Consider the following 27,506-nt stretch of genomic DNA (forward strand, 5'->3'; position numbering starts at 1 on the left):
GGGGACCCGGAAGTTGGAGCGCCCTCGATCAGATAAGGGTCCAGCCATGAGGTGTTAGTGTTTCGAAGACGGGCACAAAACGTACGGGCGTTTGGAAAGTATTTGAACACCGACTTTGGAAACGAACCTTGTTAAAATAATCCCTATTTTAACAAGGTTCATTTTGTAGCTGCTGTGAAATTGTAAATGTTAGAATGCAGTAGTATGTGATATATAATTTTACATCAAATTGTAGCATTCTTCGATCAATTGCTTACTTGTAACTAACTATACTTGAAGGGCCAATTGGCTAAAGAAGGGTAGGGAGACCGAAAAGACAATGGGCTGACGACATAACCGAAATAACAGGAAAGGACTGGTAAACTATCGGCAAGGACAGAGATTGATGGAAAGGACTGGAGGAGCTTTCACCCGAGGATATCCAATAACAAAAACTAGCTCTTACTAACATTTAGACAATAAGCAACACATTAATAACTAACTAAACATTAATAAACACAAATAAATACCAAATTTGAAACGAAAGTTAAGGATAAGGAAATACAGGCTTTTTTTATTTATTTTATTTTATAACTATTCTTGAGACCTTATAACTTATATCTCAAGGTGGGTGGCGCATTTATGTTCTAGATGTCTATGGACTCCAGTAACCACTTAACACCAGGTGGGCTGTGAGCTCGTCCACACATCAAAATAATGACAAAAAAAAGATCTGAAAATTTTTCTTCGAACCGACCAAATAAGTGTTATTATAATATTTTGTGATAGTTTATTCGCCACTAGTTCTTATGCGCGACTTTACCCGAGTTAATGTAAAAAGAATATATCCCTCTGGAATACTATTATTTGTTTGGATAAAAGGTCTATCCAATGTCCAACTTGTAGCCTTAACAACGTGCATGCAAAACCTAAGCATGGTGAGTTGAATAGTTAAGATTTGAAAACATAGCAAACAAACCAACGTCGTATGAATTCCAATTGTAGTTTTAATTTTGTTACATTAAATTTTAAATTTATTATTTGAGTAATATTTCAAAGAAAGCCTTGATGTTGTCTAGTTATTAATTTTCAATTGAAAATCATTGTATAGTGAACTTTTCTTATACAGTGTACAGACAATTCAGGGATTTATTCAAGCTGAAATTTCATTTTGTATATTAACTTCTTTATTTAAGTATATCCAGTTGTTGCCAATGTCAAAGGTCGAGGTCAACGTCTAAGTAAAAATATTTTCATACGAAAATCCCTTTCCACAAAAGGCTTAGAGTACTAAAGTGCTGGGCTTAGCTGTTTCGCCCAATAAAATGAAATTATTTTTCTTTCAGTATTATTTGATATTTCTGTGACTCAGATTACAAGCGTCTCAGTAAACAATATTAAGTTTTAGACTAATTATGTACCACTGGTGTCAATGGCCTTGATATTAATCGAAATCTAACTCTTAAATTTTACAAAACTCTGCCGAACAGGCCATAACGATTAGCCACTTGGTTATCTTGACGTAAAAATATTACGATTAATAGATTTTTATTTTGTGATATAAATGATTTATCTTTCATTAGTTAATAATATAACTAGTCAGGTCATAAGTATTGTCACACAGTAAAAACTTTTCTTTTAGAATGCTGACCACAAAAAAGTTTATTGAATTCGAATTTCGAATTGGTCATGAAAATAAAAATGTATACTTTTAGAATTTTACTCATTTTTAAATATGGAGTGGACGCTTAAAGAAGACCGTGTTGCAGTTATTGCGTTGCATCGTTGCGGTTACGCGCCAATTCAAATTTTTAACATACTGAAAAATTTGAATATAACCAAAAGATTCGTTTGTCGTACCATCAAACGATACAATGAAGACTCTAGTGTAGATGACAGGTCAAGAAGTGGTCGCCCTCGGTCTGTTAGGACTCCAGCAGTGATAACAGCTGTGAAGGCGCGAATTCAAAGAAATCCCAAACGTAAGCAGAAACTGTCGGCCCTTCAGATGGGGTTAAGCAGAACCACGGTGAAAAGGGTGTTAAATGAAGACTTAGGGCTTCGGGCATATCGAAGAAAAACAGGACATCGTGTGAATGCTCGTCTAATGGACCTGAGACTGAAGAGATGCCGCGCTTTGTTGAAGCGGTACGCGGGAAAAAAATATCGGGAAATTATTTTTTCGGATGAAAAAATTTTTACCGTAGAAGAGAGCTACAACAAACAAAATGATAAGGAGTACGCACACAGTAGTGAAGAAGCGAGCAACCGTATTCCGCGTGTCCAACGAGGTCATTTTCCATCCTCGCTCATGCTTTGGTTGGGACTTTCTTATTGGGGCTTAACAGAGGTACATTTTTGTGAGAAAGGTGTAAAAACGAATGCAGTTGTGTATCAAAATACAGTCCTGACGAACCTTGTGGAACCTGTTTCTCATACCATGTTCAATAACAGGCACTGGGTATTCCAACAAGATTCGGCGCCAGCTCATAGAGCGAAGAGCACACAAGACTGGCTGGCGGCGCGCGAAATCGACTTCATCCGGCACGAAGACTGGCCCTCCTCCAGTCCAGATTTGAATCCGTTAGATTACAAGATATGGCATCACTTGGAGGAAAAGGCGTGCTCAAAGCCTCATCCCAATTTGGAGTCACTCAAGACATCCTTGATTAAGGCAGCCGCCGATATTGACATGGACCTCGTTCGTGCTGCGATAGACGACTGGCCGCGCAGATTGAAGGCCTGTATTCAAAATCACGGAGGTCATTTTGAATAAACTTTAGTGTCATAAGAATCTATGTTTTGTTAAGTTCATTTTGGTATATGAATGGTTACATAATGAATAAACTTGTTTCAATTATTTTACATTAAACATGTAACAGAATTTATGACCTGACTAGGTAGTTTTTGGGAATATCACTCACGACCAAATCCCAAACTAGGATTCCAATAGTACCTATAGACTGAGATACGGCCCAGCTGGTGTTAACTTTTCCTTGGAATCTATAGACATCTACAATTTAAATGCCGCCATGAGACAATGAGTTCTAAGCCTCAGTTTTAACAACGGCTGCCCCACCCTTCAAACCGAAACGCATTACTGTTTTACGGCAGCAATAGGCAGCGCGGTGGTACCTACCCGTGCGGGCCCACAAGACGTCCTACCAGTAAGTAGCATCGAGTGGAACGAATACAAATTAGCGAGTAAATGTTAACTTAACTTTAATCTCTAGGTATTTGTATCCATTACAAGGTAAATACATAAATCTTATCCTTTAGCCTACGACTTCAAAAGTGAAGTAAATCGAAGCATGTCATTAAAGTATCGATTAGTATAATAGGTGGGCTCAAAGCGAAACAGTCAGCCATTGAATGTAGAGCATTGGGACTGCTTAAAGTGAAACAGGGCTTATCTAATATAGAAATGTAATAAGTGGAAATTTACAATGCTTGATGTCTTGACACAAACGACAGAGACCATTTTTCAGGTTACCCTTTTGAGTAAGTTCTCATTTAATATGAAGTTGAGTCTGGAGGCGCTAGGCAAAACGTACGCGATCCCGCGTCAAATAAATTTAAGCGTCTTCAATCCTAAAAATGATTAAATGGTTTTATCGTAAAAAAAATGCATACCTATGCTGATAGCCTTGAGAGGCCATTTCAGCTTCACCCTAACGTCTAGGTAGGCTCACGGGGCTCAAATCGGAGTGGTGCTAACACTGGCCCTAGCAAGAGCAGTGCTTCGCAGAATCTACCACCGGATTGGAAACGCGACCCACTGAGAAGATCCGGCGAGAAACTCAATGGGCTGTTTCTGTGGGTTAATTCGCTCGTCGAGCCCTTCATCGCAAGCGACGGATTCGGTGAGGACGGTGACCGGTGCTTGTGGTACCTAAAAGCACCGTTAATGGATCGGGAGGATCCGTAAGGACATGTTTTGGGCGACGTCGACTTATCATAGATGCTCACCGTTAAAGATATGGACGTATATGCTCGCTGGTACCGCGTTGTTCGGTACGCAGGTGTAGTTGCCAGCGTGAGAGGCACTGGCAGCCGGAATCAGCAGATCTGAGAGGCGCTGAGCAGGATCCGTGGTCACGTTGATGCCCCTCTCCGCGTCATAGTTTATCATTCTGCTGTTGTGGTACCTGATGAAGAGTTCAATATGGTATTAACGTCGGTTCGAAGTGGACATTGGTGGTTTGGTTGACAGACGAGTCTATGGTCTCCTTAGTATTAGAATTGGTCACCGGAGTCCATGGGCCACGTGATTTCTGTTATCCAATAGACTGATATAATTCAACCAATATCTTACTATTCAAGCTGCAACAGACTAAAGCTGAGCAGCAAAACAGGCAGGATGGTAATGCTTTCAGTAAAGTTTTATGAAATGCAAAGGCGTTAAGGACTAGAGATGAGTTAAAAGTGTGTAGTAACAGTAGCTAGAAGGAGCTAAGATCGTGAATGTGAACTATATATTATTATGTTAATTATTGCCAATAGTGGCGTTTGCGTCTATATTATGTACTTGTGTGCCCTGAACAACAGTTAATCAGACTATTGTCAATGCCATGTTAAAAGTTGGTATTTCGATCTTCTGCCTCAGGACAGATGATGCTTAAGTTGAAGATTAATAAGACAAAACTTTGACATTATGTACAAAAACGAAACTTGTATTTGCTTAATTTAAGTAAATTTTAAGGAACACGGCAGAGCTTTTTCTATTTGACCGCACCCTAAAATAAGTGTCATCCAATGTCCGAATACTAAAACCGGAGCTTGTCATGAAGCTTCCGAAAATAAAAGCTGTCGATACTGAAAGCTCGCCCACCGATTCCCAACCCCTGTCCGTTTATAGTCCAATTTGCGTTTTGACGTGGAAACGCTGCCAAATCGGATGCGTGCCAAAACCAAACCAAAATATATGTCTAAAGACAAGACTGGTATGTTTGATTAAATCAATTTATTGCGCCCTTATTTGGGTAGGATTATATTTTTGCTGACGTATTCAGAACGGAAGGATCCAGAAATCAGAGAATTAGATTATGTTACATCATTCTAGTAAGTCTGTATTGTGAATAAATTTATGTTACCTGGTCTACATCATGTCATTTGATTAGTTTTTGTTTTTTATTATTGCTTAGATCGATGGATCAGCTCACAACCACCCTGGTGTTAAGTGGTTACCGTAACCTATAGAAATGAACAACTTAAATGCCGCCACCCACCTTGAGACATGAGTTTATAGTATACCGGCTGTCTCTCCTTTCAAACCAAAACGCATTACTGTTTTTCGGCAGAATTTCGCAGAGTGGTGGTACCTACCGTTCCTTCACTTACCCTTATCTCATTATTCCTAAATGACCGATCTCTTAATACCTGTCTCGACTACTAAAATTACGATGTGGTGATCACGCAAGTATTGGGTTCAGTTACATTTTCTGCCTTATGACTCCAAACAATCATAATTTCCGGTATCAGAATCGATCTAAATGATTCTGGTCACCTCTAGCCATTGCAGAAGCAGACTTTCCTAAGCCTGTCTGTACTAATAATATCTATCCTCCCCTACCCTCAATTATCTTTCGCTCTGAAAAGTCACATTTAAATCATAACTGGGTAGTTATGATTTGCCTATTTGAGAAGCGCAACATACTGGTCGCAGTGGTGAAATAGATACATTAAATATAACTTCCGTCTTATGTCTTAAGGCAGCCTTTCTCAAAGTGAGCGATAACGCCGCCTTGTGGGCCCTGCAGGCCTAAAGGGGAGCGGTAAGAGACCCAGAAAAAAATGGGGGCGTTGTGTAGAGGCTTGGTAGGCGATTTGTAATTTCATCTAGGAGGACTCTTAGATACCGACTGAGTTCTCGCTATAGTAGTTTTTAAGTGGGTTAAAAAGGGGGGCGCTAAAACATAATTTATTCTCAAAGTGGGTTGTAGGCAAAATAAGTTTGGGAACCCCTGTCTTAAGGTATCATTTCTATACTTTGGTCTAACCTTTGGACTTGGGTAATCACATAGGACCATGAATACTGCCAGCAACCCGTCTGAGTTAAAAATATCCAACTTAAAATTTCCCTCTTTAAAAACTCAACACAAATTTGCCTGTTCAATTCACTGTGCTTTTACCAACCAAAGCTTACTTTGCGCTTTTAAGCCACGCTTTTGTTCCATAAAGCTCCTTTAGTGTAATTCATTTTCTTGTAGACCTAAATAGGTCAGCTCCGTAATACTTGCATTTTATTAGAATATGTTTTCTCTGAGCTAGCGGTGTTACGTATTTTGCTTGTGACAAAGTGGCACGTGACTAATATTCACAAAAATTTACAGGTTCGAGAATGGGCATAAACCACTTCTTTTAAAAATGACCGTAGTGATATTTGTTTTGTAATATTTCTCAATTGTGGAAGTTTTTGGAGTTTACTCCTTTAGAATCGATTTACATATATAGGCCCGGGGTATGAAAATTATGGGGACCAAAATCGTACTAGCATGTCACACGAAATGCGTTATGCGCCTAGCATGTCACACGAAATGCTTTATGCGCCTGATTGGCTCCTGATTGCGTGATGCGTGCGCGCGCCAATCAGGAGCCAACGCGCGGCCGCGTTATCGCAGGTGACGCCGGGCTGCTGCGCCGGCAGTCCGCCACAAAGCCTCGTACTGATCGCGCGTTTCTCTCATTATTGTATTTTCATATATTTGTTAGTCGTTTGTTTTGTGTCTCGTTAATTTGTTAATAATCTGTTGTGTATCGTGTTGTCGTAATATAGAACTATTTCTCGTATTGTTTCGTTTAATTTTTTATATCCAGTAAACTCCAGTCGTGCGTCGGAGCGGACACACACACTTTTTTTTTTTTTTTTTTTTTTTATGATTGAAGGATTACTGGTGGCCCGGAGGCCTTTCCAGTTTCACCAGGACAGGTGGGCGAGCAAAGGCTCAGCCAGGAGGGGTGGGATTTGCTAACAGCTACCCGAGCGCCTCCGAAGGAGACCTAACAACTCAAGAGTAGCTGCTTCGCGAATGAATCTACTACCGGATCGGAATCGCGACCCGCTGAGAAGATCCGGCGAGAAACTCAGCGAGCTGATTCATGGGTTAGGTTGCACGGCGAACTCTTTGTCGAGTTCGACGAGTACGGTTACCGAGGTCCCTAAGCCTGCTCCTAGAGCTGAAGGCGTCTAGTGCAAACGTTATTGGATCTGAGGGATCCGTAAGGACGTGTCTAGGGCGTCGACGGTGACTGGCTCCTGCATGATCAGGATTCGGGGAGATTGTGGAAGTGCTTAGTGAACACGTGCAGCACAATCACTTAGGGCAACTGATACCAGTCAAAGAGCTTCTAACTAACGTTGATACTAACCACAGATATTACAGAATAAAACGCAATAGTGCTTACTCATAAATGACGCAAACTTCTAAAATACAAAATGATACTAAAGCTTGTTTAAGCTCCAACAAATATAGGCAAGAACATTAAAATTTAAAAAAAAAAAAAAATAGATATTACTAGCCGTACTCGCCCGCTTCGCTGAGCATTTAAAATTAGCATTATTATTTATTGTTATTATTATCCAAGGGGAATCCAAGACTGATATAAATATTTGTCTATCCATTAAGTACATGTATTTTCTAGATGGATACCAAGTTTCAAGTCAATCGAATGCATGATTCAGTAGTTATAACGGAACATCCCTAAAAACCACTGTAGATTTATATATTAGTATAGAGGTATAGATATACATAATATATCGACGCTTGAAAGGCAAAAGTGACTAAGCGACAATGCATGAACTTTACAGTAGATTAATTTAAAGTTGAAATACCTGAAAACAAAATTTATTTTAACGAATCTAGCTGTAGTAGAATCTAGCTAGTAGCTGTAGGATTGAAATGATTTTAATAGACCTAGAAATATATATATTTATTTGCGCATCGAATATGGTTATTGCCTATCATTTATGTACAAAGCAGTTATTGTCGCTTAGTCACGTTTGCCTTTCAAGCGTCGATATGTATATTTTCGTAAATGTCATGTCATGTTATAATCGACTTTTTGTTGATAAAGCACGTTGATGGTTAGTAAGGTACATACCAAAAGACGAAAGCGGGCGCCTCTGTGGTTTGAACAACGGAACATTGGAGCCGCAGAGTCGATCCGGGCTTCAGATACTTTTCAGTTGGTCCCGAGATTTGCGCTCTTGCCTCTGTTGATAAAACAAATAATATAATAAAAAACTGTTTTCTGTAAAGTCGGCTTACTGACCATAGTTGAACGTGACAACGTCATAAGAAAATACTGATGGAATGGTTTCAATTTTCAATTATCGCAATTATCGTTGCTATAAACAATTGGCACCATATTCGCTTTTCACTGAACTTCATACTTGACGAAAACATGTAAATGTATTATATTATAGCAGCTGTCCACGCGGATGCATCGCTCACTCAAGTAGGAGATAGACAGATGTCGAACGCTGCCGAATGCGGAGGCCGATTGTGCCTCCTTGACGCTCGTTGCGCGCTCTCGCTTGCACTTCAAGCCTTAAATGGAACGCCTCAGAGCGAGGTAGCGCCGCATGAGTAATGTTTTTTCGTGCGTGCAGCTGGCTCCATCAAATTATAAGACGTTGTCACGTCAAAAAATTTCGTCAAAAAAGCCTTTAAGAAGACAAAGTGTATGCGCTAAAAAAAACATTTTTTTATTTCTTAGATGAGTGGAAGAACCTACAGCCCACCTGATGTTAAGTGGTTACTGGAGCCCATAGACATCTACAACGTAAATGCACCACCCATCTTGAAATATTAGTTCCAAGGTTTCAGTATAGTTACAACGGCTGTCCCACCCTTCAAACCGAAACGCATTACTGCTTCACGCCAGAAATAGGCGGGGTAGTGGTACCTACCCGTGCGGACTCACAAGAGGTCCTACCACCAGTAAAAATCGTTTATTAGGAGTTTCACTGTACGGGGCTTATGTCATGTCATATGACGTCTATCTTTTACGTCTCCCGCACCATCTCTCCTGTTATCAATTGTTTGCACTAGTTAGCTCAATAAGCTCCCAAATCACCGGGTATTAAGTGGTTACTGGAGCCTATAGACATCAACGCGAATATCTTGAGGCCTGAGGTCGCGGTTTCACCTTTAAATCCGGAACACGCGACTGGTTTCGGGCAAAAATTAACAGAACAATGACATATAATTGTCCGGGTTCACAATTATACGCCCTGTCCCTAGGAAGTATTGAATAACAAAAGCTACCTAACACACAAAACAGTTCCGTTGAGTGAACGGACTGAACGGAGTGATTCAATTGCATTTGACGACGGCAACACAGGAAATACTTATAATAACATTACGATTGGACGCTGGGAGAAGTCGTTTGTTATTGCCGAGACGCTTCTCAGAGCTTTGCAGACTGAGAAATAAATTATAAAGCAGTGTTTATTTTATATTCTGTTTCACTACATCAATCGAAGCGAAATTGGCTTTTTGTTTCTAGAAAGTCTAATATCGGCGGAGAGTACTCGGGTGTAAGCAGTGGCACTGGTGGTAGGAAATCTTGTGAGTCCGCATGGGTAAGTACTACCACCCCGCCTATTTCTGCCGTGAAGCAGTAATGCGTTTCGGTTTGAAGGGTGGGACAGCCGTTGTAACTATACTTGAGACCTTAGAACTTATATCTCGAGTTTAGCGGCGCATTTACGTTGTAAATGTCTATGGGCTCCAGTAACCATTTAACACCAGGTGTGTGAGCTCGTCCACAGATCTAAGCAGTAAAGAAAAGTTCCCCTGGCATTACTGACAGCCATGAGCGACGGTAACACAATCACCAAGAGCTAGCATTTTTTTGTGCATCCCGTCAGCAAGCTCATTGAAGTCTACCTTTTTGTAATCAGTGGGTTTGCGACCTCGTGATTAAATGAAGTTAATTATATAAAGGAATTTTATTCAAAAACGATCAGTATCTAATTTATACGTGATCGTATTAGGATAAAATTCCTTTAAATAAATAAGAAAGTAATCCAAAAAGCCCCAGTAATCAACAAATTAAACAGCGGACGGTTGTGACTAGATGTATGGAAATGGTAGTGCAAGGTAGAAGGAGAAGAGGTCGACCAAAGAAGACATGGATGGAGTGTGTGAATGACGATATGAGAGAGAGAGAGAGAGAGAGGAGTGAGTGTTGAGATGACGGCTGACAGAAGAGAATGGAAGAAAAAAATTAGCTGTGCCGACCCAACCTAGTGGGATAAGGTGGAGAAAAAGGAGGAGGAGATCATGTATAAACTATGATTTATAAAGCCTTTTATAAAAAAAGTTGAGTAAATGAATATTAGTCACACTTAGCCTAATTATAATATTAGGTTGGGTTTATGACGCAAGAAACAATTGAAATCCAGATTAGTCCATTAACGAAATTGTTAACTTCACGCCTCTAAAGGCGAGACACAATATTACTGTACAAAGCCTTTTGTATTCACAGAGACTAGATTATCAAAACAAGTACCAGTTTTTAGTCTTTAAATTTAATAACATGAAATACACTATTATGAATCCTACGTAGACATTTATACAAACACGATTTTTTTGATTAAAAATATCTTATTCAACGCCGAAAGCAAAATGTTCAGTCCGAAAATTTCCTTATTCAATACTCTCTAGGAAATATTAAAAACAATATCCTTCCCGAGAATATGCAAATGCTTAATCCGTTCGAACGAAGAATAATAAAGAGAGAAACTCATTGTAATCCCTTGCCGTATACATTTCGTTGTTACACTTTTAAATCTCTATTTCAATCCCACAGTTTTCTTAAACAACATATTTATATGCAAATGATCTTTGACCCAGAGCTCTAACGGTATCATAACCGTTCACTGAGAACAGGGTCGTATTCAGATTGATCACACGGGGGTCATAGCAATGTGGTCGAGCAGAGGATTATTGTGGTTATGGCAGTTGGCAAACTATTATAAACATTGAAGAGCTTCTATGATATTGTTTAATGGTTTGAAAAGTACATCAGTTCTTATTGCACTAGCATAAGCCGCGATTCGTCAGTTTTTTTAATGCTTTCCATACCACAAAGAAGGTTTCATCTCGGTGACGAGTGTGACGATAGTGATATCAAAAATTTTTTATTTAATTTTTTTATTGCTTAGGTGGGTGGACGAGCTCACAGCCCACCTGGTGTTAAGTGGTTACTGGAGCCCATAGACATCTACAACGTAAATGCGCCACCCACCTTGAGATATAAGTTCTAAGGTCTCAGTATAGTTACAACGGCTACCCCACCCTTCGAACCGAAACGCATTACTGCTTCACGGCGGAAATAGGCGGGGTGGTGGTACCTACCCGTGCGGACTCCCAAGAGGTCCTACCACCAGTGATGACGCAAATTATAATTTTGCGGGTTTGATTTTTATAACACGATGTTATTCCTTCACCGTGGAAGTCAATCGTGAACATTTGTTGAGTACGTACTTCATTAGAAAAATTGATACCCGCCTGCGGGATTCGAACACCGGTGCATCGCTACATACGAATATAGACGTCTTATCCTTTCTATCGTGTTTGTTTTTGTGGTTATTTTCTGCGCAAAATGGTACATCTAACGTATAATTTCAGAGGTTTCTGACGAAAAGCCCCCAAAAAATATCGTAATGTTAAATTTTTATCCATATATGTGACGGCTGAATTCGGCTCTGCACCCAGAGTCCCGGATAAAGTGGTATAACCCAAAAATAATTAAAATCCCCTTCCAAACCCCGACTACGCTGGAATGGCTTTATTATCAACGCGAAACGGTTATTTTTTTTAATTTTTCACGAACACTGTAGCGTTATTATGTGAAAAGTTAAAGGACGCGAAGCCTTTTGATATTTCAATATAAAATTCCGATTTGAGTTGATTAAAAATATAGCTTTTTATTGAATGTTTTTTTATTCGGTGTGGTCTGGTTTTAGAGTATGGACCTTAGAGGCATAAATCATAATTTCGCGGCTCAAATATGCATGAGATAGCATTATGAGCTCTCAATTTTTTTTAATTGCCGTATAGGCAGATGAGCACACGGCCCACTTGATGGTAAGTGGTCACCGTTACTCATGGACGTCAGCAATGCCAGGGACAGAGTCAAGCCGCTGCCTACTGATTAATACTCTCCACAAGCCTCGTTTGAAGAAGGACATGTCATAGCGCTCGGAAAACACTGTAGAGGGGAGTTCATTCCAAAGCCGGATGGTACGTGGCAGAAAAAATCTTTGGAAACGCTGTACAATATGCTGTACAAGTAATTATGCATTGCCCATAGTTTATATTTGATAATGAATTTGATTTTGATGATATCATCGTAGAAGTCATTCTTAATAACTTGTTAGGTACGAGTAATTCCTTAGATAAATCAGTACTTCATAGCCAAAGCGTTTCTATGACGTAGCATTATTCAAAACAATATCCAGTGTATTTTAAAAGTTGTATTTGTAGCTTCTATATTGTTTGAGACTTCTATAAATTAGGTATAGCAAAAAGCGAATCCCACTGAAACTCAATTCTTTGTTCCTGATGAACTTGTAATCATATTAAGCTTTTAACTAAGCTAATTGTAATAGTGATTTTTATTGTTAACATATGAAGAATTAAGATATTTTTCAACGGCAAAGAGTTCGACGTGCAACCTAGCCAATACACTACCCTCAGTGGGTGATGATTGCGATTCGGTGGTAGATTTATTGAAGCATTGCTTTTGCTAGGGCCAGTTTTAGAAATTCATTGAGTAGCTCGAACAGCACCTTAGGCTACCAGCAATCAGATAGGAAAATATTACAGATTTTTTACAAAAATTCAAAGGATTTTTATCTGGGCCAAATGATTTTTTTTTGTCACAAATCCCTTAACAAAGCCCTCACGAATTTTTTTTATTTTAATCAATTATAAATAATAAAACTGCTTGCTAAAACTTGCTGCCAACGAGCCGAGGTCCCACATGTCCAATGTGAAAGCAACTTAATAAAAATGCGAACACAAACCGTGAAATTGGTTAGTTATGTTAACAAATCGATTCTCAACTGAATGCTATAAGAGTCGGATTGTGTAACATAACAGTACTTCAATGTACCGTGAAATGTAACAGAAATAGCAGTGGTAGCCCTGCTCACCCGTTAGAACAAGCGTGAAAAATATTAAGAAACAGGTTTTTTGTGTCTATTTTTCGTATTTTTTTGATAGATTGATAAAAATGTTCACGATTGACTTCCACGGTGAAGGAATAACATCGTGTAATAAAAACCAAACCCGCAAAATTATAATTTGCGTAATTACTGGTGGTAGGACCTCTTGTGAGTCCGCACGGGTAGGTACCCCACCGCCCCGCCTATTTCTGCCGTGAAGCAGTAATGCGTTTCGGAATGAAGGGTGGGACAGCCGTTGTAACTATACTGAGACCTTAGAACTTATATCTCAAGGTGGGTAGCGCATTTACGTTGTAGATGTTCATGGGCTCCAGTAACCTCTTAACACCAGGTGGGCTGTGAGCTCGTCCACTCATCCAAGCAATAAAAAAAACTGCCAATTTAGTGCACTAGTGAATCTTAAATTAACTTCGGCAAGTAAGTCTTCTTACGGAGGACTCTAGCTATTAGCAAAATGTTGTTCAGTTTTGGGGAATTATTCTAAATTGTTCCTCTCGAATATTAAGAAACAGTTTGGTTGTGTTTATTTCATATTTTTTAATAGCCAATTTAGTGCACTAGTGGATCTTAAATTAACTTCGGCAAGTAAGTCTTCTTACGGACGACTCTAGCTATTAGCAAAATGTTGTTCAGTTTTAGGGAATTATTCTAAATTGTTCCTCTCGGATATTAAGAAACAGTTTGGTTGTGTTTATTTCATATTTTTTAATAGCCAATTTAGTGCACTAGTGGATCTTAAATTAACCTCGGCAAGTAAGTCTTCTTATGGACGACTCTAGCTACTAGCAAAATGTTGTTCAGTTTTGGGGAATTATTCTAAATTGTTCCTCTCGAATATTAAGAAACAGTTTGGTTGTGTTTATTTCATATTTTTTAATAGCCAATTTAGTGCACTAGTGGATCTTAAATTAACTTCGGCAAGTAAGTCTTCTTACGGACGACTCTAGCTATTAGCAAAATGTTGTTCAGTTTTGGGGAGATATTTTAAAATGTTCCTCTCCAAATTGCTTACAAAGTTTTGGTAAACTATCTAATATCAAAGTAATCGAGTTTATGCTTGCGACAAACATGACATGACAGCTCTAAAAAATTCCAACCATCAAAGTATAATACCAATTATTATAACTTTTAACGAAACTTTTATGTTTAATATTTGCTTAAAGCGGATTTGTTGATTTAGAAAAAGCGTATGATAGGGTTCCCCGTGAGGTTTTGTGGTGGAGCATGAAAGTGAAAGGAGTGCCAGGGAAATACCAACGGCTTGTTCGAGCTATGTACGGTAGAGCTAGTACGTACGTACGCTCCGCAGCTGGCGATAGCGACGAGTTCAGTGTGGCGGTAGGCTTACACCAGGGATCAGCTTTAAGCCCTTACCTGTTCATCCTAATAATGGATGCCCTAACATCGGACATACAGGAAGAGGCGCCTTGGTGTATGCTGTTCGCCGACGACATTGTTCTCGTTGGAGAGGAAGGGCCTGAGATACAGAGGAGATTGGCAAAATGGAAAGAAAGGTTGGAAAACGTGGGTTTGAAGATCAGTCGAACAAAAACCAAGCACATGTTTTGTGATTTTGGTGGTTCTTCAGACTTCACGCCAATCGCCTTAGATGGTGTATCCCTGCCAGTCCGCTCCGACTTCAAGTACCTCGGCTCTATACTCCAGAACGACGGCAACATAGACCGGGACGTCACAAATCGAATAAACGCTGGTTGGATGAAATGGCGACAGGTCTCTGCAACAGCATGCGATCGTAGAATGCCCCTTCAGCTCAAGGGCAAAATTTACAAAACGATCATTAGACCTGTCGTGCTGTATGGATCTGAGTGTTGGGCGACGAAAGTTAAGCATGAAAGAGGAGTGCATGCGGCAGAGATGCGAATGTTGAGATGGATGTGTGGAGTGACAAGAATGGATAAGATAAAGAATGAGTATATCAGAGGAAGTGTGAAAGTGGCCCCGATAAACAACAAATTAAGGAGCGGACGGTTAGCGTGGTATGGACATGTGATGCGTAGAGAGAAGATGCATGTGACTAGGAGATGTATGGAAATGGTAGTGCAAGGTAGAGGGGGAAGAGTTCGACCGAAGAAGACATGGATGGAGTGTGTGAATGACGATATGAGAGAGAGAGGAGTGAGTGTTGAGATGACGGCTGATAGAAGAGAATGGAAGAGAAAAATTAGCTGTGCCGACCCCACATAGTGGGATAAGGTGGAGAAAAAGAAGATTTGCTTAAAGCGGAGGTGTCATGATACTGCTTTCATCAATGTCACGTTTTTGTTAATGTTACTCTTTTAATAAATAATTTCTATTTTTTTCTACAACCCAAATAAGTTAATTAGGAAAGCATGTTCGAATTGTCATACATCACATCGATAAATAACTATATTTTAATTATTCAAGTCATGTCTAATTTCATGCTTATGTTATCAATAAATATCATAAGACAACTGACATTTGAGTCTTTCACAGAGTAAATAAAAATTTAGGCCAAATTTTCTGTTCGAATGAAGCCAATGATAACATTAGAGGGTAAAAAAGGTCAAACATATTTGTTAACAGTATTGCTAATTAAATATTACTTGCATTAAAAAAAATCTGTAATCAGATGGCCTTTTCTTTGTAATGGATTATCAATTAAAGAAAAATTTCAATGCCCTCTTTTAGTTCCACCAGCGTTCGATGAATGGATTGGGAATAAGACAATCTAGGATTACCTGTACTATGGCTACCATAAATACATAATTTCAATCTATATATTATTAAGGACGCTCCGTATATCTTGGACTGAGCATCACACCAACGCCTCGATCCTAAAAGAACTAAATATCACTCAAAGGTTGTCGTCAACAGTGCAATCCAGCATTCTTCGATATTTTGGACACGTATCGTGACGGCCAGCAGAGTCTATCGAGAAACTTGTTGTTCAGGGTAGGGTCAACGGTAAGAGATCTCGTGGACGAATCCCTATGCGCTGGACTGATCAGGTGAAAGACCTTACGGAACGTGCGCCAAGCCTTAGTTCGCGAACTATGGAGAACATCTCTCAAGGCTTTAATAAGCAAGAATCCCACATGACCACGACTGCTCTGCCAAGAGTAGCCGACTATGATGATATATTATATAGTTATTAAGTTTCCAGACAATGACAAATAGGCATGTTTATCACACAAATCAAAGAAATTGAAGTCTCAGATGTATTGCACGTCTATTTCGTCCATCAAATCATTACATTACTGCTTCGTGGTAATAACATTAAAGATGACGACATTTACTGCGCAGGCATAAAGTTTATGTCCTCAGCGTTTGCTTTAACCCGATTTCAAATTAGGAACTCTTTATTACGCAACGCCTCCAAAATTTTCCGCTCGATTTTTCTTTCCGATAATCTTATTTGCATATTCAGATCCTATCAATTACATCCATTTGATCAAACCCAAAAAGGTTGCTAAGGAAAAAAAAAACACACACACCGGAATTACGCTTTCGTGAAAATTAATATTATTTTAACCTAATTAAGTATTTCCCGCGTAGAGCGCGAAGCCGAGGCAGCATAATTGTTAGGGACCCCGTAAAAATATTACAAAGTAAAAAGTTCTGTGAGCGCGACCCTTAATTGTGTGCTTTTTCCTTCTTGAGTTTTCGTGTGTTCTCGGCATTGTGTTTCCACGTTCTATCTTATCTCGAGTTGTGAGTTTTATTACAGTTGAAGGGCGGATCACGGTTAAAGTGGTGTAGAGTGGATCGAGACATCAAGGTTAATGCCGCCACTCACTTTGAAACAACAGGTCAAAATCTCAATTGTTTTTATTGCTTTGATGCGCGGATGAGCTCATGTCTTACTTGATGTTAATTAGTTAACAGAGTGCATAGATATTAACAACTTAAATACCACCGCACGACTTGAGACGTGAGTTATAAATCTCAGCTTTATAGTTCAATTACTGTCCCACTCTTCATACCAAAACGCGTAACTGCTTCAAGGCAAAAAATAGAGATGGTTTTGGTTAACCTACCCATGTGGGCTCACAACACGTCCTACCTACCAGTAATTACGCAAATTACCATTTTTACGGGTTTCGTATATTACACGACGTTATTTCTTTACCATGATAACCCTTCGTGAACATTTATTAAGTACGTATTTAATTAGAAAAATTGGTAGCTGTCTGCGAGGTTTGAATACCGGCATAGTCAGGTCGCTCGACACGAATGCACCGGGCGTCTTGTCATTTAGGCTATGACGTATTTTTAATTGTACTAGAGGTCCCGCAGTAGTCGAAATTCGACTATAATCCATTAACATTATAAGTTTCAACATTATTAATCTTCAACATTAATAGTATGCATGCGTGTATGTGTCAAGTACATGGTAATGTGTGTAATGTCTTTTTGAAGTGAAAACTTCTTTAGAGTCGTTGTGATTTCAAACCGGATGCAACGGAAAAAACGACAGGTAAGAGACACAAATACAAAAATGTGTAGGATGAAGCCAGCAAAGAATGAGACAGAAATATACATACTACTCTGTAGTCGTCGTGGCCTAACGGATAAGACGTCCGGTGCATTCGTGTTGAGCGATGCACCGGTGTTCGAATCCCGCAGGCGGGTACCAATTTTTCAAATGAAATACGTACTCAACAAATGTTCACGATTGACTTCCACGGTGAAGGAATAACATCGTGTAATAAAAATGAAACCCGCAAAATTATAATTTGCGTAATTACTGGTGGTAGGACCTCTTGTGAGTCCGCGCGGGTGGGTACCACCACCCTGCCTATTTCTGCCGTGAAGCAGTAATGCGTTTCGGTTTGAAGGGTGGGGCAGCCGTCGTTACTATACTTGAGACCTTAGAACTTGTATCTCAAGGTGGGTGGCGCATTTACGTTGTGGATGTCTATGGGCTCCAGTAACCACTTAACATCAGGTGGGCTGTGAGCTCGTCCACCCATCTAAGCAATAAAAAAAAAAAAAAAAAAATACTATTTAATACAGCGCCATCTGTGAGATTTTTTTATACTAACGTGTGTATGAAAGCTCTTGTAGTGAATTTTAATTTAGGATTATACGTGAAATTAAAATATCAATTCACAGAGGGCGCTTCCTTACAATTATTTACTAATGACAAAATTTTACATATACTTAAGACGTTTAGGATAATTGTATTTTAATTTTGGGAGGTTTCACTTCTACCACGTGTGAATTGCACACATGTATTTTTTTATTTTATTGGTTTAATGTATTTTTATACATAGTTTAAATAAATATTAACATTCTGCATTCTTTCTCTATATTCTCTATAAATTTGGGAAATTTCATACTCCTTCCTCCGTTCGCGGAATTTTCGTAAAAAGGGGCACAAAGTTTTTGCTTTACGTATTAATATGACGGCGTTAACGATATTTATGTTATACAGCACGTGCAATAGGAGTGACTCACACAAGCGAGGCGCGCCGGCCGTGTCGTTCTACTCGTAAACAACAGCTGCAACAGAAGTGACTCATAAGCCAGCTGCGCCGGCTAGTATAAAAAGGCGGAACGTGCCTTGAAATGAACATTCGTTCGACTGCGTTTGCCCGGTGCACTTACTACGTTGTTACGTTGTGTGATTCAGTGACTGTTGTACGTACTGGTTAAAGATTGGATAAGTGAAAGTGAATTAAGTTATCATATTGTTGATTAAATCAGGAATCAAAAAGTGACCTCCTTTTACTTGGTGTTTAACAAAATAATATCTACCCTCAAGCCAACAAATATATAGATTGAACAATTGATGTCCCGTATTTCAAAGCACTACGTATCATTGTTTCTCGGTTGAAATGGGCAGGATGTGGAACCTCGCCGCGCGGACTCAAAGTATATGGTATCACCCCGACCGATATAGGCTGGGTTAAAGAAAGATGTTGCACATTCGCCAAACGCACTATTGTCCAAATATTAATCAGTCAGTTCCGAAATCTATGAATAATTGGAATTACAATAATTCATTAGGCGTTTCTTTTTTGTTTATGTTTATCAACTATCAGTTCTTCTCTTCATTCTAGGACTAGTAGAGATTTTGTTGTGGATACCTAGGTGAAGATATACAGACCTATTTGGGGGGAACGCTATTTCCCATTGAAACATTCTACTATTATCTCGCCAATCTCCCGTGTTGCACGTCTTTTAAACCACTTTTTTTTTAAATAATTCTACAAATATGGTGAATTGACAAAAAATTAATAAAAATAACTCGGAACAAATCACGCAAGATCATTGGACCCCAATACAAGATTCCCTGTGTTATAGGTACCAGAAACTGACATAGATACTAATCTATGTACTTTTGTTTAAAATAAATACATATAATATAAATAATAAACTCTCAGACAAAGAGAAAACAAATCTGTTCATCACAGGAATGTTTGCCCGATGTGGGAATCGAACCCACAACCCTTGGCCCAACAGTCAGAGGCGCTAACTGCACTACAGAGTCAATCGAATTTAAAAAATGTATTATTTAAATTATTATTGAAATTCTTACCAACAACGTCGAGACGCAAGAAGATACTTGTTGGCGGATGAGATGACACTTGACACTCGTAAACCCCTGCATCCCTTTTTTGTACGAAGCGAACCTTCAGCGTCCAGTCCTGGAAGCATAACCCTTGTCAGAGATGAGGAAATTCGATTAGAATTATAATTTCAACGTTTGTAGTAATTATTGAAGTGAAACTTCTTTATCGACGTAGGGAGGAAAAAGCGTATGTAACGTTTTTCGGTTACGCGCCATCTTAATTTCTTCCGTTACGCGCCATGTTTATTATTAATTATCTGGCGCTATATCAATTTATAATATGTAACGTTACTATTTATAATATATAACGTTTTTAATAATGATCATTAATTAAACTAGCGCTATATCAATTATTCCTATTATACCAGCTAGTTGAATACTTACATTTATTATTTATGTTAACCTATTTATTCGTGGTATTCACAAAATGGATGAAAAACGTTAATTCGTTGGAACTACCCGCGTACGTATTAATACTATAATAAAAGTCCTGAAGTGTGAACAATTACCTGATGAACTCAATAAAAAAAACGGTTATACGAATCCATTAATTACGAACAAAATTAAATGAAAATCGGACAACATTCATTTTAAATACGGTATTACTGTAAATACAGTCTTGATTTTTGATAAGAAATGTGCGTCCGAAGCCTTAAAACCTATACCTACTTAAAAAAAATATCGCGACAAATTCTCACAAATGACTTCTATAATGCAAAATTACCAGCGCACAATAAAAAAAAAAAACGATGTTCAAAAGAATTATACTTTCAGCAAAATTGAATATCTGGTTATAAAGCTTGATCCGCTTGTGTGTTTGAGACTAGACTAGACTAGAATCCAGACCCTAATCCACTTAAATAAGCTTTTTGGTCCATTTTAGAAAATTCGGTATGCTAATGCTGTGACGCCATGGTAATTTGGCAAGAAATAACCTTTTTCAATCTATGAGTGGTCACAATATTTAAGAAATGAGCACCATATTTTACACGTACAAATGAATGCAGACCCTACTGAGACCCATTCTTATTTATGGCTCAGAGACATGGGTACTCAGCAAAAAGAATGAGAACCATTTACTTGTGTTCGAGCGTAAGATCCTTAGACGGATATTCGGTGCTGTGCAGGAAAACGAGATATGGAGGACGCGCTATAACCACGAGTTGTATGATGTTTACAAAGATCCTAATATCATAACAACTATAAAAATTGGACGCCTACGATGGGCAGGACACGTGGTTCGAATGGAGAATACCAGAATGCCGAGACAACTGCTCTATAGCAAACCAAAGGGCCGCAGAAGTCGTGGCAGACCCAAACTCAGATGGTTGGATGGCGTGGAGCGCGACCTCAAAGTGATCGGTGTCAGGGACTGGAAGGAGAAAGCCTTGAACAGAGCAGTCGGGAGAGAAATACTGAACTCGGCTAAGGCCCATCCTGGGCTGTAAGGCCTAAGATGATGATAATGAAATTAATGCAGAGTAGTTACAAGTGAATAACAAAATAAAGTCAATAAAATGAAATATATAATGAAAGAGTAGAAATCCGATATATTTGTAGACTGAACAAAAGTAATAAAAATAGAAAGGGTAATAGAAGATTAATAGAACATAAAAACCAGCATTTTTACGAATCATTTTCTGTACGTCGACTTGATTCGCACATATCTCCGGAGTTACTGAAAAGATTTTCATGAAGCTTTCACGAATAGACAAAAACTAATTTGGAGCTTTGTTTCATTAAAGTGTTGCATAAAAGATATCGTGATTCAAAGATGCTTTAAGTTCTCCTTTTTCATTGTTCCAACAGCTACACTGTCTGTCAGTTAAGTTTTCATAACAGAAATGTTTTTACTCGGCTAACTTCGTGCTACGACAGGGCCTAGCTGATGGAGGCGTGTAGACGCCATCACACTTACCATCCAGCCTTGTTGAAGAGCGTTGCCTCTGTCCTAAGAACTGTCATTCGTTTTTGTTTGCTAACGTCAAGAAAACAAACGTGATTGGTGTACTTAATATTTCTCTCAGCTCGATCGCCCTATTTCGCCCCTATGATGTCTGACGATGGTGTTAATAATTGTGGCTTCTCCGATATATTTCTAAATTTATGGCAAGACTAAGCATCTATACTAATATTATAAAGAGGAAAGATTTGTTTGTTTGTTTGTTTCGAATAGGCTCCGAAACTACTGGACCGATTTGAAAAATTCTTTTTCCATTAGAAGCCGACATTGTCCCTGATGAACATAGGCTACTTCTTTTTAAATTTTTTTTTAAATTTTTTTTTTTTCATGTGTGTTTTAATCTTTCCGAAGCGAAGCGAGGGCGGGTCGCTAGTAGACTAATAAGAAGGTAATAAAGGTAATAAAGGAATAATAAGAATGTAGTTTTTAGACGCCCCGCTGTTCCCACGCAACTACATATGTTATTATGTTCAGTAATCATGTATAATAACCCATTTATTTCGATTCTAAAGACAGTATGTACTTAAAATATATATTTTTGTATCTGATTATTTTTAGCCTGACATTCGGTGATTTCTTCCGATACAACGTGTTCATATATCCTAATGATTATTTTGTAATGTTAATGTAGGTACCACCACCCTACCTATTTCTGCCGTGAAGCAGTTATATGTTTCAGTTTGAAGGGGTGGGCAGTTGTATTGTAAAAGTGATACTTTACAACTCATGTCTCAAGGTGGGCGGCGGCATTTGCTTTGTAGATGTCTATGGGCTCCGGTAACCACTTAAAATCGGGTGGGCCATGAGCTCGTCCACCCATATAAGCAATAAATAAAAGAAATAAATAAAACAATTAAACATATAATTTGTTTGACTATTTATCATTGTGTACGAAAATTGTTAGCGAGTCAAAATAAAATAATGATAAACACTATGTTTCAATTTCGTAGTGAATGAATGCTCTATTTCTTTGAAACCGTGACGCGTTGTTTTGCGGCACACGGTTACAAGCTATTTAATAAATCATTGATTCTCGGTGATTGGAAATATACGGCCTCTTCGGAGTCTACGGGGAGTTTTGATTCAAGATTTGTATCCTGGAGTCTGTGCGTGAACCGACGGCGAAAAAGAAACAAGGCTAATGCGTGTGATGTAACCAAATGGGAATATGTTAGCTTTGGTAATAAAACAACACATTTTCAATTGATTCAACAACGTTAAATTTTAGGAGGATGCATCAAAGGAAAAAAAAAATTATTTTTATTTAGTTCCGACCATTTTCATATTTATCTACCTTTTAAACCTTCTCTGGACTTCTGCAAATAATTCAAGACCAAAATTAGTCAACTCGGTCCAGCCGTTCTCTAGTTTTAGCGAGACTAACGAACAGCAATTCATTTTTATAAAGATAGATTTATATATTTATGAGTATGTTTGATTTCGGAACGTCAAAAGTATCAACTAGTGACGTCCGCTATGATACTTTTGCCCCCTTTCAATTCCAGCCGCCAAGAGCAACGCATCGATTTCACATTTCTGTTATATTCAATCTTCAATTTGTCACATAAAGACCAAAAAATATCTCAAAAGCAATAAATACAGTCCACTCTCATTTATCACAATGCAACATACGATGTTAGCAAAGACCTCGCGGGCCAGGTTGAAGCGAAAAATTAACCTACCCTTCCCTCACCTTACCCTCACTGGGACTGGACGATAGAGACATCGCTCGTCCCAATGAATCCTGGGTCGACTCGCATCGTCCCATCCACCGCGATAAATCAGGTTAATGATGTTAACTTTATTGATAAAACAATACTTTAGGTACCGTTAGTATCCTTGAACGACTATTACCTCCTCCCTTACAATACAGCTGTCCCTACAGGATTATGCTATTTTCTGCCTTCCTATTTTAACCACTAGGCGTCTCGTGAAAGTCTCCACTTAAAGTAAGCGACTGCAACGTGAATTGTTAAGCCTTTCTGTCAATAAAATACGATGATGAATGTTTTTTTATTTACCTCAGAGTGCTGTAGGTGTATCGCTTGGAATCTCTGGTCTGAGCTGTATGTTGTCAAGCCGACGGTCAGTAGATGGTAGTCTTTTCTTCTGATCCACGACACCTGGGACAAAGAGGGTTAATCGTTCATCATTGTTACGGCCGCGGAGAATTCGTTACAGTCGGTACAAATACATTTTGAAGTCGACATAGCCTAAAGGATAAGATGCTCGGTCTATTCGTATCGAGCGACGCTACTGTACCCATGTTCGAATCCCGCAGGAATGTACCTTTTTTTTTTTCAATTAAAATACGTACTAAATACACGTTCACGAATGACTTCTTCGGGTAACATAAACGAAATGTACATATATATATATTCTTTTTTGGAACGAAGCTCCTTACAGGACGATGCGGAGGAGTACCCTAACCGGGAAAAAACGTCCGTAACGTAAGATTTTTATTAGTAATGCACACAGTTACGACTTAACTTTGTAATAACGTACAAAAAATAAAATAAAAATTTATCATTCATTGACCACGATCTCAGGGTGTTCGTTTGCGCAATACACTAACTCTTATGCAAGCAACCGTGAATGAAGTGTACCACATTAAGTTCGCACGTTACCGAATGACCGTGGGTTGTTGCGAAACCTCCAGTTTTATTTTCTTTATACCTCGAATAGAACTTAAAGTTAATATTTTTATAATAAGGAACTTCGTTCCTATCCGGTGTGCCACGACACCGCACATCCTTTTATGTATGTATTTGTAATTTAATATAAATTTCATTGCACCTATCACTATTTACTCTGCACTACCTTTGGTTGACTGGTAGAAAATGCTTTAGGCATTAAGTCCGCCAATGTAAATTTTACATGAAGTGTAATAAGTAAATAAGCGGATTAGCCATTATACAGTTGAACCTTTTTTTTTATTGCTTAGATTGGTGAACGAGCTCACAGCCCACCTGGTGTTAAGTGGCTACTGGAGCCCATAGACATCTACAACGTAAATGCGCCACCCACCTTGAGATATAAGTTCTAAGGTCTCAGTATAGTTACAACGGCTACCCCACCCTTCAAACCGAAACGCATTACTGCTTCACGGCAGAAATAGGCGGGGCGGTGGTACCTACCCGTGCGGACTCACAAGAGGTCCTACCACCAGTGAAAATCCTTCCAGAACCTTCGATCGTCGTTATAATGCACACGGATTCCAGTAGTCAACGATATTTAATTTTTTTGCAACATCTCGACTAGAAAGAATTTCTTGTGTTGTACAATAGCTTACGTTAAATTGCCGAGTGTGTAAATAAACCGGGCGAAGACTGTAATTCTTCATTCGGCAAATGAGCGTTTGCTTTGCAAAGATGGTGTGAGACACGAGTATATTAAATTATACGGTTTGAATTGTGTATTCTTTGTTTATTGTCCGAGTTTTATTTTACTAATGCGGTGAATAATAATAACCAGAGGTCCCGCAGTAGTCGAAATTCGACTATAATTAATTGGGATTGTAAGTTTGTACACTATTATGATTGTATTTTATACTTCTATAATCACAAATTTCGCCAAGACTACACTATAAAAAATATTTAACAAAGACAAACAATATTTATACATATTCTCAATTTGACAACAGACGTCAAGAACAAAAGTTTTACAATAAATAGTATGCATGCGTGTGTGCGTCTAATACATAGTATGTAGTGTGTGTGATATTTTCTTTATTGATTTAATGTATCTTTTATGCATAATAAAAAAAAAAAATATTAGCATTGTGCACTTCTTCTCTATATTCTCTATAAGTGTGGAAAATTTCATACTCCTCCGTCCGCACAATTTTCGTAAAAAGGGATACAAAATTTTTGCTTCACGTATTAATTAGTCATTATACAGTTGAACCTTCGACTGTCGTTATAATGCACACTGATTCCGGTAGTCAACGATATTTTATTTTCTTGTAACGTCTCAACTAGAAAGAATTTCTTGTGTTGTACAATAGCTTACGTTAAATTGCCGAGTGTGTAAATAAACCGGGCGAAGACTGTAATTCTTCATTCGGCAAATGAGCGTTTGCTTTGCAAAGATGGTGTGAGACACGAGTATATTAAATTATACGGTTTGAATTGTGTATTCTTTGTTTATTGTCCGAGTTTTATTTCACTAATGCGGTGAATAATAATAATAACTATACTTGAGACCTTAGAACTTATATCTCAAAGTGGGTGGCGCATTTACGTTGTAGATGTCTATGGACTCCAGTAACCACTTAACACCAGGTGGGCTGTGAACACCGCCACCCAATTAGCAATCAAAAAAATAATAGTACCTACTTTTCAGGTCGCAAAAACGAGTCGAAAAGTAGTGATGAGACGTGCGTATTTAGACCGCTAAAAATCAAATTAAACAATTAAATAATTAAACAAACAAACAACAATCCAACAACGATAGTTATCACTTTTCGAAGATAACAAATACACTAAAATCCTTCCCTATAAAAAGACAGGATGCAAATAAAACAAACATAATAACTTTTGTGTCATAAAAATGTTTTTTTTTTTCAACGTTTTGTAATACATTCAGTAAGGTTTCAATAAATTTGTTTTGTTTTTAAGCTATTGCATAGCTTTTATCGCGGGCTTTGAGCGCGGCGACCTAATCAAGAAATTCCGTAACGAAAATAAAACCTAACCTCCCCACTCCGCCTACCTTGTAGCTCGCGTTCAACACATTCACACCTTACGCTTGTGAAGTGTTTGTGAATAAGCACGCGGCGTGACGTCGCACTGCATGCGCATCATGAAAAGTCTGCCCATCTCTCTCTCGCGCGTTCTAGCTTAAGAGTGTGAAGGGAACAGTTAATGTTTTGCTTTTGTTAATGTTTATAAATATAGCGTAGTCTTATATTATTATTGTTTTAATATTAAATTATTATTGTCTAATTATAATTGCATAAGTTGATAAAAAATGCTATGGAACAGCTTTACCGCGGCAGTCCCCGAATACCACACGTGTTTTTTTTTTTAAGTTTAGGGTTGCCACGTTGCTCTCCACGTACCACACAGCCACGCGGAATAAACTGTACCGAGCACATTAGTTTATCGTATAAACGAGCTTTTCCCGTTGCAAAAGCCCATAATTAATTTGCTAAGGTTAAGCCCGGCTCAATGCTCCGCGCAATTTATGTTTAACACTCCATTCAATATTTATTACTAACCGTTTTGTTTGAGTTCAGGCTCGTGTTGCATTTGTTTTTTTAATTGTTCAGGGCTGTCACGATTTTGGCAGTACAATGATTTAATTCGTGCCTATTATTGACTAGACCGACTTGGTGGTACAGTGATTAGCACCCCTGACTTTTGCGCCGAGGGTCGTGAGTTGGATTCCTACATCGGGCAAACATTCGTGGGATAAACGAGCTTGTTTGCTCTTTATCTGGATGTTTAATCTCTATATATGTATATATTTCCAAGTACATAAATATGTATGTCACTCTCTGGTAGCCACAAACAGGGTAATTCTAATTTTGAGTCGGATGACCGTGCGTGATTTGCTCCCAGCTATTTATTTATTGGTACGTCGTCCACCCACCCATCTAGACAAAAAAAAGTATCCAAAATGTAAATCCAGGTCTTGAACTATTTACGTGCGAAATTTGGTCCGAATTCCTTTATACCTGATTGAGTGACTAAAATTAAACATACCAAACTTAGCTATTTGCTTTAGTAATACGTAGTAGGGTGGTAGCTTCGACTTAAGCTCGTCAGGGGAAGGAACTGTTCATTCCTTCTTCTGAGCTT

General features: G+C 38.6%; 1 protein-coding gene across 1 annotated transcript in view; it reads right to left on the reverse strand.

Annotated features, from left to right (window-relative positions):
• LOC114250563 (limbic system-associated membrane protein) overlaps positions 1-27,506 on the reverse strand; it is a 123,224-nt gene that overhangs the window by 16,537 nt on the left and 79,181 nt on the right. Inside the window, exons 4-7 of the mRNA XM_089738998.1 lie at positions 23,724-23,825; positions 19,707-19,815; positions 8,080-8,191; positions 3,949-4,127 (exon numbers count right to left, since the gene is read on the reverse strand). Coding sequence (XP_089595124.1) covers positions 3,949-4,127; positions 8,080-8,191; positions 19,707-19,815; positions 23,724-23,825 — 502 coding nt within the window. The remainder of the gene's footprint in view (positions 1-3,948; positions 4,128-8,079; positions 8,192-19,706; positions 19,816-23,723; positions 23,826-27,506) is intronic.

Source organism: Bombyx mandarina, chromosome 28 (assembly GCF_030267445.1).
Source record: "Bombyx mandarina strain Sakado chromosome 28, ASM3026744v2".
NCBI lineage: Eukaryota > Metazoa > Arthropoda > Insecta > Lepidoptera > Bombycidae > Bombyx > Bombyx mandarina.